General features: G+C 47.7%; 1 protein-coding gene across 3 annotated transcripts; it reads left to right on the top strand.

Moving 5' to 3' along the window:
- The first annotated feature begins 57 nt into the window (after window positions 1-57).
- golga3 (golgin A3) lies at window positions 58-16,906 on the top strand. 3 transcript variants are annotated; one of them, XM_079740838.1, is made up of 24 exons: window positions 58-97; window positions 952-1,212; window positions 1,599-1,760; window positions 2,684-2,796; window positions 3,011-3,753; window positions 4,769-4,877; window positions 5,658-5,964; window positions 6,260-6,462; window positions 6,869-7,006; window positions 7,486-7,647; window positions 8,305-8,673; window positions 8,909-8,986; window positions 9,154-9,417; window positions 10,313-10,407; window positions 10,551-10,767; window positions 10,891-11,034; window positions 11,342-11,539; window positions 12,047-12,163; window positions 12,344-12,483; window positions 12,829-12,961; window positions 13,403-13,525; window positions 13,985-14,149; window positions 14,567-14,733; window positions 15,176-16,906. In XM_079740838.1, exons 2-24 carry the CDS (start codon window positions 1,074-1,076, stop codon window positions 15,399-15,401), a joined length of 4,512 nt encoding a protein of 1,503 aa, XP_079596964.1. In that variant the 5' UTR covers window positions 58-97; window positions 952-1,073; the 3' UTR covers window positions 15,402-16,906. The 3 variants fall into 3 exon arrangements, with proteins under 3 accessions (XP_079596964.1, XP_079596962.1, XP_079596963.1); XM_079740836.1 differs by having other exon boundaries at window positions 1,599-1,886; XM_079740837.1 differs by lacking the exon at window positions 58-97 and adding an exon at window positions 469-545 and having other exon boundaries at window positions 1,599-1,886.
- Window positions 16,907-17,009: the final 103 nt, after the last annotated feature.

Here is a 17,009-nt window from a genome sequence, read left to right as displayed (position 1 = left end):
CCTGGGTAGGAACGTCATCAGCATCCCGAGTTTCCAGCCGGAGTGACAGAAAAGGAGGAGACTGATAGCCACGTAGAGAAGGCGAAGCAGTTGAAAGGTTCGCATTTAATTTATCTTTCCACATTTTCCAAACATTGTCATTTTGTGATTCTCACGCACATCTCTCAGCGTTATTGTATTCTAAACCAATCTTTACGAGTCTTACTAAAATCACAGATTAATTGCGTTGGATGAGCAGATATATGTTTAGCTAGCCTTTAGCCTATCATCTCTAAATGTAAACAGTTCTATCTAGCGTAACCCTCTCGTTACCTTGGTAAACCTACCAAACACTATCTGTCTACGCATTTTCAACTTTCGTATACTGTTACAACCCAAATTAAATGGCCCCAGCAGCAAAGTGACAGCAGTAGAGCGACGTTTCCCCTCCCCCGTCACTGTCTGCTGTATATTGTGTCCACTCCTGCACGACGCGATGCCAATAGCTGAAGAGCTGCTTGTATTGATGCTTGTATTGGGGCTCGGTTGAGCTGTCACTTTTACTCGTGAGTATGCCTCGCTAATCTGACTGTGACGGGCTTCCTCAAGCAATCCATGTGCGTTAATTAATAAGATAATGGACGCATGTATAGGCCACTTCCGTAAAAGTGACAGCGTAAAGGAGGCCAATGGCATAATGACATCCTTGACGGACTAAATTTACCTGCTCCCAATCCACTTAGCTCCAACGCGAGGCAGCTTCCTCTTGTAGCTCTCCCGATTTGACGAGTTTGAAGACAAGTCAGTCATGTCTGCTTGGTATTTAACAGCGCCATTCCCCTCATCGAGGTTACCGTGTTTACGGGGAGAATGCGGTTTTTACGACCAGTGTTGGATTTTATAGACGTAAGTGATTCGATTTACACTACAACGTGATTGCTTTTTTTTAAAATATATCTTGTTTGCCTACAGTTTATGGGGGTGTTGCCAACTGCTGGCCTACTTCTTCAGAATATGGAATAGGACGTTTCCCAGGGGACCCGACGCATACACATTCATAAATAAAACACAAAGTGGACAATACAACAGAAACTATGGAAATTGAAGGCCGAAGTTACAGCGAAGTCCTTAAATCCAAAAAGGATGAAACTGATCACATGGAAAATGATACTCAGAAGGACAAGCAGCAAGGGCTGGACACATCTAAAGTCCCAGAAGCTGAACTTCAGAATGGTGAGTGTCGACCACATCATATTCGTAAGAGCTAATTAAAAGGTATGTGGTTTTGATGTGGGACCTTCTAATGGTTTCATTACAAATAAACATATCTACTATAGATGACTGATGTGCATATTTTGTTGAATGTTTGATTAAGATATAGGCATGTTTCCTTGAAATATGCTAATATTTCAACAAATATTGGGATTTTCCTCTCCCCATTGAACGCATACTCTCGCACCCCAACAAGTTTACAAAGGAAACATGGCACCCGTCTTAATCTTGCCCCATATGTAATTACGTCGGTGTTGCGTGCGTCAGAATAAACATGAACCGCGTCACGGCGAGAGCGGGCGGATGACTTAACTTCCAAATCGCCGCTTTTCCTCTCCTCCTTCCAGGTGCGCTCAGTCCCGGCGTGGTGGTAACCAACGGCAACGGAGAGTCAGGGGGCCCGGGCTCTGCGGGGAAGAGCGTGCACGCCAACGGCTCCCTGGCCCCGCGGGGCCCTCCCCAGACCGCCAGCTCCCCCGTGCAGCCCCTGATCTCAGAGGCCTCCGCAGGTGTGGCCGCTTTCCCCCACATGATGCTAGGGAGGTCTGAGGGCGCTAGCGCTGGGGGTGTGCCTCACAAGGGGGATGCGCTGCTGTCTCTCAGAATAAGTATTCCTATGCAGGAAACTGAAATGTGTAAGCATAAACACCGGTGTGCAGTGAGTCGTCGTCGTCCCCCCCCCCCCCACACCTCACTCTCCTCCCCCCCGCCCTACTTTAGTTGTTTGCGTTAGTTTTTTGAATGCATCTTCCCTTGGCGTTCTGCTTCCTTGATACAGTGTTGGTGTGTTTGGAGTGATGATTGGACTAGTGTATTTCTTTTTAATCCATGTCTCTGTGGTGTTTTTATGGATTAGAAGGCATGTTTCTTTATTTTCTTGGTGAAATAATAATTAAATTATCATACAATTTAATTATTATTTGGTTGTTTTAATTTGGCTTGTATTCAGGACTCTCACTGAGTCTGTACTACATGGAAAATCCCATGGTATAATCCCAAACTAACATATAACTATGTTAGTTTGCCATGGTCTGTTTTGCATTTGCTCAGAGTCGCAATTTTTAAAACCAAACCACAGGGACAGCATCTAAACTACGCAGTGAAATTGTTTCTGATTGGTTCAGTTTATGTGATGTGTGGTAAGTGGCATTAATAATGCAGATCAAAACAATCTTTACTAATTTTAAATAATTGATACAGAGCTTTTGCTCGCTGTGCAGTGTGACTTACTTTACTTGGCTTTTCTGCTAACCCCTTATATTAACTATTATCCCAGCCCTCAAAATGATGATTTAACCATATCAAACAGGCCATGCATCGCAGTCTATAAACACGACACACAAACGCATCCCACAGACTCTGTATTGTGTAACGTGTTACCTGGCCGCATTTGCTTGGAGATTTGTTATTCAAACTCTCCCTTCCCCTGTAGCCAACCTGGAGCCATTGCTGGAGTTGGAAAATGAGGAGAAGATACGCCTGGACGCCCGCCGGCGCCTTGAGGAGCAGCTCAAACAGTACAGAGTGCAGAGGCACAAAGACAGGGTGAGTGGAGCGAACCCACACGCCATCTTCTCACCCAGGGAGCTCTGACGGTACCTTTCAACAGCCAATAAGTTGTGGTTGTGGTAAACCCGATTTTTCATTTCAGCTAAAGGCCTTTTTAATGATGTTGGAGTTGAGTGACTCAGACGTCGGAGTTGAGCCCCGTGCATGGCTGAGATCCATCCCATAATTGTGGTTCACTTCCTCCATCCAGTCTCACCGAAGCAGCACAAGGAGCAGGCTCTCCAGCACCCTGGACACGGAGGTCATGCTGCACCCTGAGTCGCTGCCCCGGGCCAGCACGCAGGCCATGACGACCGAGTACTCCTTCATGAGGACCACCGTCCCCCGGGGGCCCAAACTGGGCAGCCTGGGGATCCCGCCAGCCAGGGAACGCAAGCCCAGGACCCCCCACTCCAGCAAGATCCACTCCCTGGCTGACTACAAGTCCCCTGAGGACGGCGGAGGCGGCGGAGGCGGCGGTGGCGGCGGCGGCGGCGGCGGCGGCGGAGAGCCTGCGAGGACCGCAGACGGCTCCCTCCACTCCGCCATGAGCTCCGTGTCGACCCTGTCTGAGCTCAGCAGCGTGTCCGAGCCCCCCCCCGCGGAGGGCCAGCCGGGCTCCCTCCTGCAGCCGGGGGACGGCGCCTTCGAGTGCGACGGCAGCGAGTCGGGAACCAGGCCCGGGACGGATGGCAACGACAGCGACAGCTCGACCTACAGCAGCGTGTCCGCCCGGGGGGTCTACGCCACGCTGGCGGCGGCGGTGGGCGAGCGGTACCGGGCGCCGTACACGGTGCAGGGCCGGGAGATCGCCGCCGAGGCCGTGGGGCAGTACCCCTCCCTGAAGGAGGTGCTGCAGGCGGCCAGCGACGAACAGCACCACCTCCTGGAGCTGGAGCAGGAGAGGGAGGGCCCGGCGGAGCCGCGCAGCCGCAGGGACAGCTTCTCCAGCAGGTAGCCCCATGCCGCACCCGACCCCTTCTTTGCCTGGAACAGCTGGATAAATATTTGTACATTACTTTCGATTTGAACATTTTCTATTTGAATTTTTGATTTTTGTGTATTTCTTTTAAGGGGAAATTTCAAAGTTTGCAGTTACAAAGTGTTTTTCTGGAGAGAAATGCTGAATATATCCATCATGTAATCATGATTTTATTATTGACCAAAATAATCGTGGTTATGATTTTTTTTTTTTTCCATAATCGAGCAGCCCTAACTCGGTGTGTTCAGCATGACTCTGTTTTGACTTTATACCAACCAGGGCTAACGGTCGGATACGTGAATAAGACTGAGCGTACCTTACTTTAAACCTTCATGTAAAAAAATCAGCACAGGAAAGGTACTTATACTGTAGACTACACACAGTTTATATATAAATGTTTTTTAGTGTAGCCCATTATATATTAATATAGAAACATCATAGTCATCGGCAAAACCATTTTGACGTGCAGCCCATTACATGAGCACAGCATAACAAACATAAAATCCTTTGACTGTAGGATTGTTGGCTCAAGACTGCCCCTGCCAGTTCCCCAGCCAAGCTTCTGTTTGCCTTCGGGATTTGGTATACGTATTATGCTAAAGTGTGGGAATAGGATTACACTTTTAAGGCTGATGGATATTAGGTCAACATACAATAATGCAGGATGTTCTAGTGGCAAGGGTGTTTGGCCGAAAGGTACTGGGTTTGGTCCCGAGTGTCCACACCCTACCTGTAGGCAACTCTAGAGCAAGACGCTTAACCACTACCTACTCATGAATGACACGTAGGCCCACCTCAATTCACTTCTGTCACTTTGGATAAAAGCACCCTACATTTTTAAATGGTAAATAATTCAAACTTGCTCTGTTGGGTCTTCTAATTTACTCAGTCCTATCTGGTCATCCAGTGGAGCCATGAGCAGGATAATAACACCTATGAGGGGAACCGTGTGAGTCAGTGATGCCAAGTGTATCCTTACTTCCCCAGTGTTTCTCTGGAGAGCTCCGTGATGGGCCATGATGAGATGCTGCAGGTGCTGAAGGAAAAGATGAGGTTGGAGGGCCAGCTGGAGTCCTTGTCCTCAGAGGCCAGTCAGGTAAGAGGGAAAGAGGACTGTGGGGACTGGGGATGAAGCAGTTAACCTATTTCACTATAATCCAGAAAAACATTGTTGCTAAAACAATGTTTTAGTAACTTGGCTCATCTACACCGAATGTTTCTGTTCTCACTGTCCAAAACTAGGAATTATGGTACATTATTTTTCTATGAACAACGGTTGCACGGCGTGGACAATTATAGGACATTGCCACCTGCTGACTGGAAAAAAACAGCTTTTCACTAGTGTGTGAAGGTGGGCCACATGCTTCCTGTAAGCTGGTGCGGTTGAGGCACATGCTTCCTGTCATGAGAGTGGCATGTGTTGGAGGGGAGCTGTATTCTTTGGGATTGTATTCAATTTCTAAAGGAACAAGCTTATAATAATAAAATACAATTAAAGTTCTTATTAAACAATGCTCATGTGATTTTATACATCCATAAGGAGTACCGGAACAGGAATTTCCCGCTGACTATAATCATACCTTCCAAATCTATAGTCGTTGTATGCCTAGTGGAGACCCACATTTAACGCTGTAGTATCCACTACGGTCATCATAATAGAGTTTGAGTTTCAATCAATCAGGAAGGAAAACCAGAACCGAGAATCAGTTTGACATAAACGAAATGCATCTAAATTCATCTGAGAGGTATTCGATTATCCTCAGCCTCACTTTGGCTAAAAGCCTCTGCCAAGTACCTTAATGTCAGTGTGTGTTTGTGTGTATTATTCTATAGAATAATATATGCTTTAATAATGCCATATCGATCAACCCTCCAGGCTCTCAAGGAGAAGACGGAGCTCCAGGCCCAGCTGGCCACGGTGAACGCCCAGCTGCGGGCCGAGTCGGCACAGGGCCAGGCCAGCCAGGAGAAGCAGAGCACGCTGACCTCCGAGGTGGGCACCCTGAGGCAGAGCTGTGGCCAGCTGGAGAGGGCCATGGTGGAGCTCCAGGGCAGCCTGGAGAGCAGGAACGCCAGCCTGGCCTCGCTGGGCACCGACCTGCAGGTGGCCGAGGAGCAGTACCAGAGGCTGATGGGGAAGGTGGAGGAGATGCAGAAGACGGTCACCTCCAGGGACACCACTGGTATGTTGGGGTAGCAGGGGGGCTAGGGGCTACTTCTGCAACATCTCTTTAAGAAGGATTAAGTACACATCTGGCTGTGGGCCATCTGTCAGCTGGTGTCTTTCTTCATCCCTGGCTTTCATGATGTTCATGATATTTATGTTTATTTCAAGTCGTGTTAAAAACGTGTTTGTCACATAAGTATTAAACACACAGTGCACAAAGGGAAGTCAACACCATTCTTGTGGTCCAACCTGTGCCTGGCTCGATCCTTTGCTATTAACTCCCTTGCTTGCGTTGTGTCGTCCTCGTACAGTCCAGGAGCTGCACCAGCAGGTGGGCGGCCTCCAGGGCCAGCTGCAGCAGGTGCAGCTGGAGCGCGGCACCCTGCAGAACCGCCTTAAGACCTCCCAGGCCGAGATCGACTCCCTGCAGCAGCTCCGCCAGTGGTACCAGCAGCAGCTGGCTCTGGCCCAGGAGGCCAGAGTCCGGCTGCAGAGCGAGGTGGCCAACATGCAGGTGGGCAGCCGCCAAGCTCTGCTCGGTCCTTTATGGCCAGGAAGTCCACGCAAGGCCCCTCTTCTGCCAGTTAACATGGATGATGTTTTAGCTCTCCATCTTCCTATAGGAGTGTATCCAAACAATGTTAATCATTTATCACCGGCGTAATATGCTCTCAACTTCAAAGTAAACTTCCTTAACTTCCATTAACATTTATATGACATTGGTCCACTCAACAATTAACAAGTTGTGGTTCTGTGAAACAAGGAATGTTAGGAAGAACTTTTGCTATTAGGCCACTCTTTATTTGAATTCCGCAGTTCCGCATTATTCGGCAGTTGGTATCTGGCCATGGTACATCAATACATAACAAAGAGTTCAGACCATGACAGGTTAGACTTGTTGTTGTTCTGTTCTGCTGCAGGTGGGAAAGATGACCCAGATTGGCGTGGTGGAGCACTTGAAGCTGGAGAATGTGACCCTGTCCCACCAGCTGACTGAAACCCAGCACCGCTCCATCAAGGAGAAGGAGCGCATTGCGGTCCAGCTGCAGAGCATCGAGGTGCGTCCTCCCCATTCCAACGGATGGTGGATGAATGATGCGTTGTTGGTTCTGGTTCCAAAACGTTTCACAACTTCTGATAACATTTGACACATTTTTTTCCTTTTTTTTTTTTTTTTTTTAAATCTCTACGACTTATGTGGAATAAACCTGCATTCAGAAAAGTGAGCACTTAAAGGTCTCATGACATGCCACCATTGTGCGACTAGCCGTTTTGAAAATCTGTCGCCCACTTGGGATGTCACAAGAGACAGATTTTCAAAACGGCTTAATCACACAATGGTGGCATGTCATAGGACCTTTTTTAAGGGGCTTCATACAAAGTTCAAGAAATCATGAACATCCCTTGGTGGCTGAAACATCCCTTAGAGGATAAAAAAACGTCCTGCATCGCTTTTCTAGTGACCCCTAATGCGCCAGATGGCCCAGAACCAGAGTTGTAACCGTGCGGTCCCTTGCGTCGCTCGGCTTTTGTGCAGGTGGACATGCTGACCCAGGAGTCGGCCTACCAGCAGATCCAGGACGCCAAGAGCATGGTGGAGGACGACCTGCAGCACAAACTGGAGGAGTTTGAGGAGGAGAGGGAGGAACTGGTCCGGCTGGCCAACACGGCCAGCGCTCTGGAGAGAGAGCTGCAGCAGGTAACCCGCCTCTTATCTCACTTGGCAACTCGCATGGGCGTGGAACCACTCCTTTATAGAAAGCAAACATTGCTGTTGCTATAGCGAAATGCAAACAGCCGTTCACAGATGATGTACAGGCAATTTTTGAATGCGGCATTTTGGTAGCAAGGCTGCAAGTGTACATCGCTGTTGAATACCAGGGTGTCGCTGTACAGGCATTTTGTGTTGCTGTTGTTTGTTGGGTGGCTGGTCCAACCTATGGGGGCTTAAGAGTGCGAATGACGCAGCCCATCGTGAAAGCAGATGTGTGCGTTGCACATTGGGCATCATGTTGTGATTTTTAAGGATTAAAGATTGGTTTGCTTTATTTCGATTTAATTGTTGCTTTGTTTTTCATGTTTTGTCATTGGTCAATAGTTTGTCGTTTTACTATTGGTTAATAGCAAGTACGTATAGATACATATAGGTGTTGGGTATCTTTCTCAAGCATGGTAACGGACATCCGTAATCGAGCCATCGATTATGGTTAGGACCAGGAACCTCGCCTTTGGTTAGGACCAGGAACACCCTTAGCCACAACACCGATCCCGCCCCGGTCTTCTACTGCCACAGCTCCAGTGGCTAGCCTCGCCCGCCGACGCCGCCGCTGCTAACGCACGAGTCCTCCCTCCCCAGGTGAGGATGACCCTGACCCAGAAGGACCTGCAGCTGGGTGCCCTGCAGCAGGAGCACCTGGAGCTCATGCGGCAGCTGACGACCACCCAGGAGAGCCTGCACCACCGGGAGCAGTCCATCAACCAGCTGGAGGCGCGCTACCTGGAGCTGGAGGCCCAGCTGGCCGAGCTGCAGGCAGACGCGGCCGCCAAGGACGACAGCCTGCAGTTCCTCCACAACGAGAAGATCGTCCTGGAGGTGGCGCTGCAGGCGGCGCGCGCCGACAAGAGCCAGCTGGACGAGGACGCCGAGCGGCTGGGGGAGGATGTGCTGGTGGCCTCGGACGTCCTGGACCGGCTCAGGCAGGAGGTCCAGGTCAAGGCCGCCCAGGTGAGGAGAGGGCGCCTCGTGGGAGAAGTGTGGGAGTCATGATTCAGAGTCCGATTTTTATTGTTCTTCTTAAAATATACAGTATATATTTGAAAGGAATCCAATTGGAAAATAAAATTATTGAGATAATATTGATCATATTTGTTTTATTTGAATAATTATAAAAATGTCTATCTCTATAAACGATAGAGACTTAAGCTTTTTTTTAAGTAACTCTCCGTTTTTGGTTCACTAGATTGAAACTCTACAAAAGGAAAATGGCACCTTAAAGAAACAGGCCCAGAAATTGAAAGAGCAGTTCCAACAACAAAAGGTAACGTATACATCTACAATACCTCTCTCCATTATAAGGGAAGGACGCACACTGTCCGGCCCACTGAATATTAAAACAAGCACATATTTCCCAAAATTAACTAAAAATAACCTCTTCCATGTCTGCTTCTCTTTCTTTGATGACTGTTTATGGATGACCTCGTCCAGGTGATGGTGGAGGCGTACCGGCGCGACGCGGGCTCCAAGGAGCAGCTGATCGGGGAGCTGCGCTCCACCAAGAAGCGCCTGGCGGCGGAGGTGTCGGAGCTGAAGCAGGCGCTGCTGGACGCCCAGGGAGAGACGCAGGCGGCGGTGGCCGCGCAGGGGCGCCTCCGCCTGGACCTGCAGCGCATCCAGGAGCAGATGAACGGCCTGGAGGCCCACCTGCAGGCCGTGCAGACGGAGAGGGACACGCTGGACCAGCAGATCCAGGTACACACATGGTACCGTACGTACAGTCACATACTAGTACACAGACGAAGAGGGACACGCTGGACCAGCAGATCCAGGTACACACATGGTACCGTACGTACAGTCACATACTAGTACACAGACGATGAGGGACAAGCTGGACCAGCAGATCCAGGTACACACATGGTACCGTACGTACAGTCACATACTAGTACACAGACGATGTGGGACACGCTGGACCAGCAGATCCAGGTACACACATGGTACCGTACGTACAGTCACATACTAGTATACAGACGATGAGGGACAAGCTGGACCAGCAGATCCAGGTACACACATGGTACCGTACGTACAGTCACATACTAGTATACAGACGATGAGGGACAAGCTGGACCAGCAGATCCAGGTACACACATGGTACCGTACGTACTAGAGCTGGGTAAAAATATAATTTTTGCTAGTTAAAGCACAATGAAATGGTTAATTCTAAATAATATTTAGGTATTTTTGTCATCTGCACGTATTATTGAATCAATATCGAAGCAATTGGATCAATATCAAATAGAATCGATTCAAGACCTAAAGAATCGAATTGAATTGAATTGTGAGGTACCTGGCAATACCCAGCCCTAGTACGTACAGTCACATGCTAGTACACAGACGGAAAGAGACACAATGGACCAGCAGATCCAGGTACACACATGGTACCGTATGTACCGTCACACACTAATACACAGATACAAGTTCACACACAGCCTGAGCTGTGTAAATATGTTCGTCCAGCAGTTGCGGTCCTTGCTGCAGAGACATGCTTCAAGCTTTTTTGTATTTAAACAGCCTTGTGCAGCAGGCCACCTGCCATTTTTATTTTTAGTGAGGTTTTGATGTAGCACTCGGTTGTGATTGTCTCCCACAGTCTATCCAGTTCGACCAGAGCCAGCTCGCGGCTGTGACGGAGGAGAACGAGGGGCTCAGGAAGCAGGTGGAGCAAATGCAGAGGGAAGCCAAAAAGTGAGTCACATCCGCCATGTTCCGGTGCTTCTTGAATAACTCAAAATGGACCCAATGGGGTTCCATCATGTGGGAGCGTTTTATAACCATGTCATTAAAAAAAAAACACAGTTATTAAACCATGTGTTCTGCTTTCAAAACAGAGCCATCTCCGAGCAGAAGGTCCGCATGAAGCGAATGGGGACGGATTTGACCAGTGCGCAGAAGGAGGTGAAGGCCAAACACAAGGCCTACGAGAACGCTGTGGGCATCCTGAGCAGGAGGCTGCAGGAGGCTCTGACCGAAAAGGAGGCAGCCGAGGCAGAGCTGGTCAAACTCAAGGCCCAGGTCTCGGACGGGGCCAACAACCAGGCCCAACAGGTACGGGGGCGCCCGCCACTCTGGGTCATGAAGATGAAGGACATCCAGTCTCCTCAAAGCAGAGCTGTGGAGCTGATTGTGTGTGTGTGTGTGTGTGTGTGTGTGTGTGTGTCTGTCGTCCAGGAGAAGATGGCAGCTCTGCAGGCGGAGCTGCAGTCCGTCAGCCACAATAAGACCTTGCTGGAGAAGGAGCTCCAGGAGATCATCACCCTCACCTCCACAGAGCTGGAGGAGTACCAGGAGAAGGTCATGGAGCTGGAGGATGAGGTGTGCAATCAAAGTTTTAAATGATCTTTGGTTCAGATTAGACCCACAAACTCTTGGTCATACTGCACATGGCCCTGTGTTGTGTATTTAATCCCATCCCATTAATCCCACTCCCATAAGGTTTTTGTGTCAGAGCTTTAGATGTCATGTTTATCACCACTGCTGTAGTGTTATTGCCCTATGTCTAGAGATTTAAATAAGTTTAAACGGTGGCCTATACCCTCCCTGTGTATTCTTTCCTTAGTGATTTTCACGTTTAGATGCATGATTCTTTATTAACACATTGTAAAATGTCGGCTGTCTCCAGCTTCAAGAGGCCCGCTGCTTCAAAAAGAGAATCCGGAAGTTGGAGGATGCCAACAAGAAGCTTGTGCTGGAGCTTGAACACGAAAAAGGGAAACTAGCCGGATTAGGACAATCCCACAATGCACTGCGGGAGCATTCCAACATCCTGGAGACAGCCCTGGCTAAGAGGGAAGCGGATCTGGTCCAGCTCAACCTGCAGGTGGACATTTGTGTTCTCTTCATTTACATTTAGGGCATTTAGCAGACGCTCTTGTGCAAAGCGACTTGCAACCTTTTCATACACATATTCACACACCGATGGAGGTGTCAACCATGCAAGCTTGTCGGGAGCAGTTAAGGTGTCTTGCTCGGGGACACCTCAACACTTTGCTAGGAGGGCCCGGGTATCGAACTAGCAACCCTTCAGTTACAATTAAACCTGCTCTACCTCCTGAGTTAAGCTGACCCCTATTTTCTCACGTTGGAACCACTGAAATGTCGGTTACTAACTGAATGGTAGGTTGAGGAGTCATACCTAACATAACATATATTAACATACATTCATTTTTGTATGTCACGTCATTTAAAGTGAGACCCATTATACAGGTTTTTCTTTCACCATGGAGGGACAATAACGTTTTCTAATATGACACCGTACAACGAGTATTCCACTCCAGAGGTTTTTTGGTTGTTGTTGGTTCACACGTCAACGAATCTCTTTGCCCAGGTTCAAGCCGTGTTGAAGCGTAAAGAGGAGGAGGACCAGCAGATGAAGCAGGTGGTCCACACTCTTCAGCAGGCACTGGAGAAGGAGAAGGCCAGAGTCAGGGACCTCCAAGAACAGGTATGAACCCACCAGGGCTGAAATGTATTACCGAGTAATGTTATTCAGACCGTTGTCAGGACACAGCTCCTGGTGGTTTCTGCTGCATGATGTGGCCATGATGACGCATCGGACATTATGGAGTGTGTGGTTATTACGTGTTCTGTTCTACAGCATTGTAACTGGTGTCCTTGGCTCTAGGTGGCAGCAGCGAAGGCAGAGGCCGCCCACAACCGGCGGCACTACAGGGCAGCAATGCTGGAGCTCTGTGAGATCAAGAAGGACCTGCAGGCCAAAGAGGAACTGGTCCAAGCCCTTCAGAATGAAGCCCAGAAACTGCAGTATGTGGAACCTTCTGATCACAGGCGTTTCATTTTGGATCATTTTTGTATTATAAATGCTGCTTCAAACACCAAAATACATAAGCATAATATCAAATGTATTTCCATGTACTTCTTTGTGATTACACTTGAATGAGAATCACTCTACCATACTTCTCCTATTGTGCACTTGACTAGCCTTGATCAAATATTGTGCTTAATAATTTGCTTTGGCTGAAAATGTCTGAGTAACTTAATATGGAGACGGCGTCCCACTTCCCATTGGTGCCCCATTCTTGTCCTATGGTACATGAGCTTTAAGGGGCTGATCCGTCTCTTCCCTTGTTGCTCTGCTCCCCCCTGCAGGGCTCAGGATGAGCAGCATTCCAGCGAGGTGTCCATCTTCCGGGAGGAGCTGAGCGAGGCTCACTCCAAGCTGCAGATCCTCCAGAAACAGCTGGACGAGGAACTGGACAAGCAGCCCATCACCACGCAAGAGGTGGGTTCCCTTTCTGTGAAACGGTAGCCTTCACCAGTGGGTCCTTTGAGCACCCTGATCACCCCGTCATGTTTGTCACGTTAAAACTAGGTGTGCAAACGTGTGGTCTAGAAAATGATTGCCCTTCAAGCAAATCATAAACCATCACAAAAATATTGAAGTCGCAAAACGTTTTGTAATAATTTTTTAGAAATCTTGGAAATACATTAATGTTATGTATATATGTATTCTGGAGCTTGAAGCAGCATTTATAATAGAAAATAAATCCAAAATAAAACATCTATATCATATATCTGGTATAGAGGTACTTTGTGTATATTTTACGATTGCCAACATGTGTTTTTGCCAATGTTTTTCATGAATAGATTTGACTTGCTCTTGATTGGTCAACAGGTATACAGCTGAAACAGTTTGAACATTAAACTCCTTCAACTCTGGCAGGTGGAGGATCTGCGGTGGGAGGTGGAGCAGAGGCAGCGGGAGCTGGAGTCCCAGAAGCAGCAGATGGAGGCGTCGGAGCAGCGTAACCACCGGGAGCTGGACAACCTCCAGGCGGCTCTGCAGGTAACCGCTCAGCCTGTCCAACCACTAACCTGCTCACCACATCCACCGCTGCACCAGCGGGATGAGTAGCCGTGGCAACCTGGACTGCCGCACACCACTTTCCCGCCGAGTAAGGGTTTTAGAAGGAGCCGGATGTGTCGGAGTTAGTATTTGTTATTGTTGATTGTGTAGTTTGAGTTTTGACCAAACATGTGTTTGGTAATACTGATTCAAGGAGCTTGTTTGTAAAGCACTGCAAAAAGAAAATCATTCAAAAACACAACCAACAAAAAGGCAGAACATTCTGAAATGGCTTTGTTCAGTATAGTCCCAAATCACCACTTCACCGTTGGTTTCCAAAGCCCGCTACCAAAACCCCCTTGAGCCCCACCAACCACCACCACCACCACCATCCTCCAGCTCAGCCAGCAGCCCAGCTGTAGGTGGAGCCCACCTCTAACCTTCTCTCCCTCATCTCAGAACATCAAGGTGGAACTGGAGTCGGTGCAGGAGGAGCTCAGCGGCACACGGAAGGACAAGTTCATGCTGCAGGCCAAGGTGGGAGAGCTGCGCAACAGCATGAAGACGGTGCTGCTGCAGAACCAGCAGCTCAAACAGGACCTCAAGCAGAGCCGCCTGAGGAAGGTGAGAGCCTGGATCAGACAGCGTGGGTTTATAATATGTTTTATAATTATATGGTGCTCAAAGAGTTGTTGGTTGGATTTGCTCCCCTCCTTCTGGTGATGAAGCCTCTTTTATAGCAGTGTTTGGGAGTCACCCCGCATGTTAAGGTGCAAAGTCATGAAACCTTTTCAGTTGATATAAATGTGTTCTCAACAGGTGGGGCGAGATAGTCTAGTAGTTAGTGCATTTGGCATGCCCTCTGTCCGCTATCTACCCCTAGGCCTCCTTAAGCGACATGCCTACCTGCTTCTCAATGAACCTATATCTAAATGAACTGTCTGCAAAAGGATTCAACAGTAAAACAAATGCATGTTAAAACAGTATCCCAACATAATGGGCCTTATTTCTAACGCGATTGTGCCGTGTCTGCGGGAGCAGCAGCGCATGGAGCTGAAGGGAGAGGGGAACCCATCCAATCCGGTGACGCCGGTGAAGATCCCGGACTGCCCGGTCCCCGCCTCCCTGCTGGACGAGCTGCTCAAGCCCTCCGCCTCGGTCAACAAGGAGCCCCTCAACAACCTCCACAGCTGTCTGCGGCAACTCAAGTACGACCGCCGCCCTGGAACCACTTTGATAGGAGTAGGAGAGAGGATGTCACACATGGGAAAAGGGATGGTTAAGAGGCACCACTGGGGTTTGTTAAGGTCAACGCCTTAGTTGCCTCTGGTGATGTGTTGAGTATCATCGGCCATGCCGTCACCGCCAGCTAAACCTTGATATGAAGAGGCGCAAACATAATGCAAGTGCATGCCTTTTCTCGCTGTGTCTAAATCCCCACCACCCTCATTTGTAGTAGTTAGGATGTTCACCTCTCCGCTAAAATGTGGCTGAGATCAATCCTGTATCCCAACTCACTTTTAATCCCTTTGGATGAAGCGTCTCCTAAAATGACTAAATAATGACTCCATTGATAAAGCATTGCTGAGTGTAACGTCTCAATGCAAGGGGAGGACGCCGCGTACTAACCCCCCGGCTGTGTTCCCTCAGGCAGGAGATGGACAGCCTCCAGAGGCAGATGGAGGAGCACACGGTGACGGTGCACGAGTCCATGAGCTCCTGGAGCGCCACGGAGGAGGAGCTGACTCGACTGGGGGGGTCGCAGCCTTCCCTGGACCACGAGGAGCCACCGGAGAGCAACAACAACCCTGAAGAGGAGGAGGAGGAGCAGGGGCAGGAGGAGGAGGAGGAGGAGGAGCAGGCCCAGCTGTCATAACGCAGGGAGTTGACTCAGTAAGGGCAGAGGGTCAGTTGAGGTTTATCCAAAAGGGCAAGTTACATTTTAAACCTCACAAGCCTGAAATAAAGTTTTATTTTCCTTGTTTATTTTTGGTTTTTCTTAAACATTTTCTGCCAACATTTGGCATTCTCTCGCGGGCACTCAGGTGCACGCGTGAAATAATTTGTCATCTTCCCATAGCTTTATTCGTCAGTCTTTATTGGACTCTTGTGATATTTATTTGCCATTAAAGGAATTTACCAATGCTCAGTTTTTCCCAAGGGCTGTGTGAGATTTTTCCGGTCTTAAGCCTCATAGTGTTACAAACAGTTACAGCGTAGACAAGTGTTCAGTATTCGCGTCACTGCTGTCTCAGAATGGCCATCAACAATTGAATCCGCAATAAACTGTTCTTCCACTGTACCTCTGTGCATGGGTAGGAATGACTTCTCTCACCTTGATTTACAGCGGTTGTCAAACCGGACTTTTCTCACGGGATCTTAACCGGGACATACATCAGTTATTTTTGTAAAGGCCCTTGTGTTATAAAATACTGTCTTTAATTTCTTAAGCTTGGCCCAAGTATATTGTCTTGGGTTAATTAGGTCTAGTCTTTTTTCTTTTTCCTTTTTATGTATGTGTCTTGGATGAATTTGATTGCAGATGTGTATGGGGGAAAAAAAAGCCTTATGGATAAGAAAAATGTGTTGTAAAAGGACTAAAGGATTTAAATGGATTCGATGTGTTTCTACTGAAAGTGAACAGATTGTAATATATATTATTTGAAGATGCTGTGTGCGTGTTTCCATATTGAATGGCTTGTTTAACATTTGAGTTGCATCAACTGACAATGCAGACTTAACGATGGGAATCATTTTCTATATAAAATGTTTGTTGGGTGAAAGCAAAAATGTTACTACTTCTAATACTTTGGTGCAATCAACACTATTCCTGAAGTTATGTTTTATATTTGCTGAAAATGTTGACCCCCAATTCAATTGTTGGTTTAGTTTTGCAGTTATTTGACGGTTATGGAGTAAAGTTAAAATATTTGAGGGTAATATATAAAATTATTTTATTTTCTAATATTGTACATTTGTAATTTTTCAATGTTATAAATGGGATGAGAAACGTTATTTTAGCCCTAACTAAACTAAAAAAGGATGATGAAGCATACAAATGGATGGTACAGCTGCTTACAAATTCGAAGGTTTCAGAATGTCACTGCTCAGTTTGCATTATTTACTATAACCCTTGTCAACCATAACGCCTTTTACAGTAATATACTTTTAGAAGAACCGATTTCGCTAAAATATCAGTATACTGTCTTCAGAACTTGTACAACTTTATCTTCCAAACCGTACCTGGGCTCCCTGCATATACCTTGCTGTATTTACCATTCTGCTCTGTATTTAACATTCTGCTCTGTTCTGGAATATTATCATTCCGATGTTTAACCTTTATTCTGGGAGATGTCATTGTATTTATCGCATAAAATTGCACTATTCATCAATCAGCCATTTGTTTCATTGTAATACCGGACTACAACACGTAGGGACCTAATTTCCAAAGTTTGACCAGTTTCTGAGATTGGGTTAACTTCGT

The sequence above is a fragment of the Pollachius pollachius genome, assembly GCF_949987615.1.
Source record: "Pollachius pollachius genome assembly, chromosome: 1".
Lineage (NCBI taxonomy): Eukaryota > Metazoa > Chordata > Actinopteri > Gadiformes > Gadidae > Pollachius > Pollachius pollachius.
Note: the sequence above shows the minus strand (reverse complement) of the source record. Positions and strands in the feature narration are given on the sequence as shown.

Excerpts from the sequence above, each read along its gene's own strand:
- golga3 (XM_079740836.1), top strand. The coding sequence starts at position 1,074 with ATGGAAATTGAAGGCCGAAGTTACAGCGAAGTCCTTAAATCCAAAAAG. Across the intron at positions 2,797-3,010 it reads TGCAGAGGCACAAAGACAGG|TCTCACCGAAGCAGCACAAG; the intron begins GTGAGTGGAGCG and ends TCCTCCATCCAG. Across the intron at positions 7,648-8,304 it reads TGGAGAGAGAGCTGCAGCAG|GTGAGGATGACCCTGACCCA; the intron begins GTAACCCGCCTC and ends CTCCCTCCCCAG.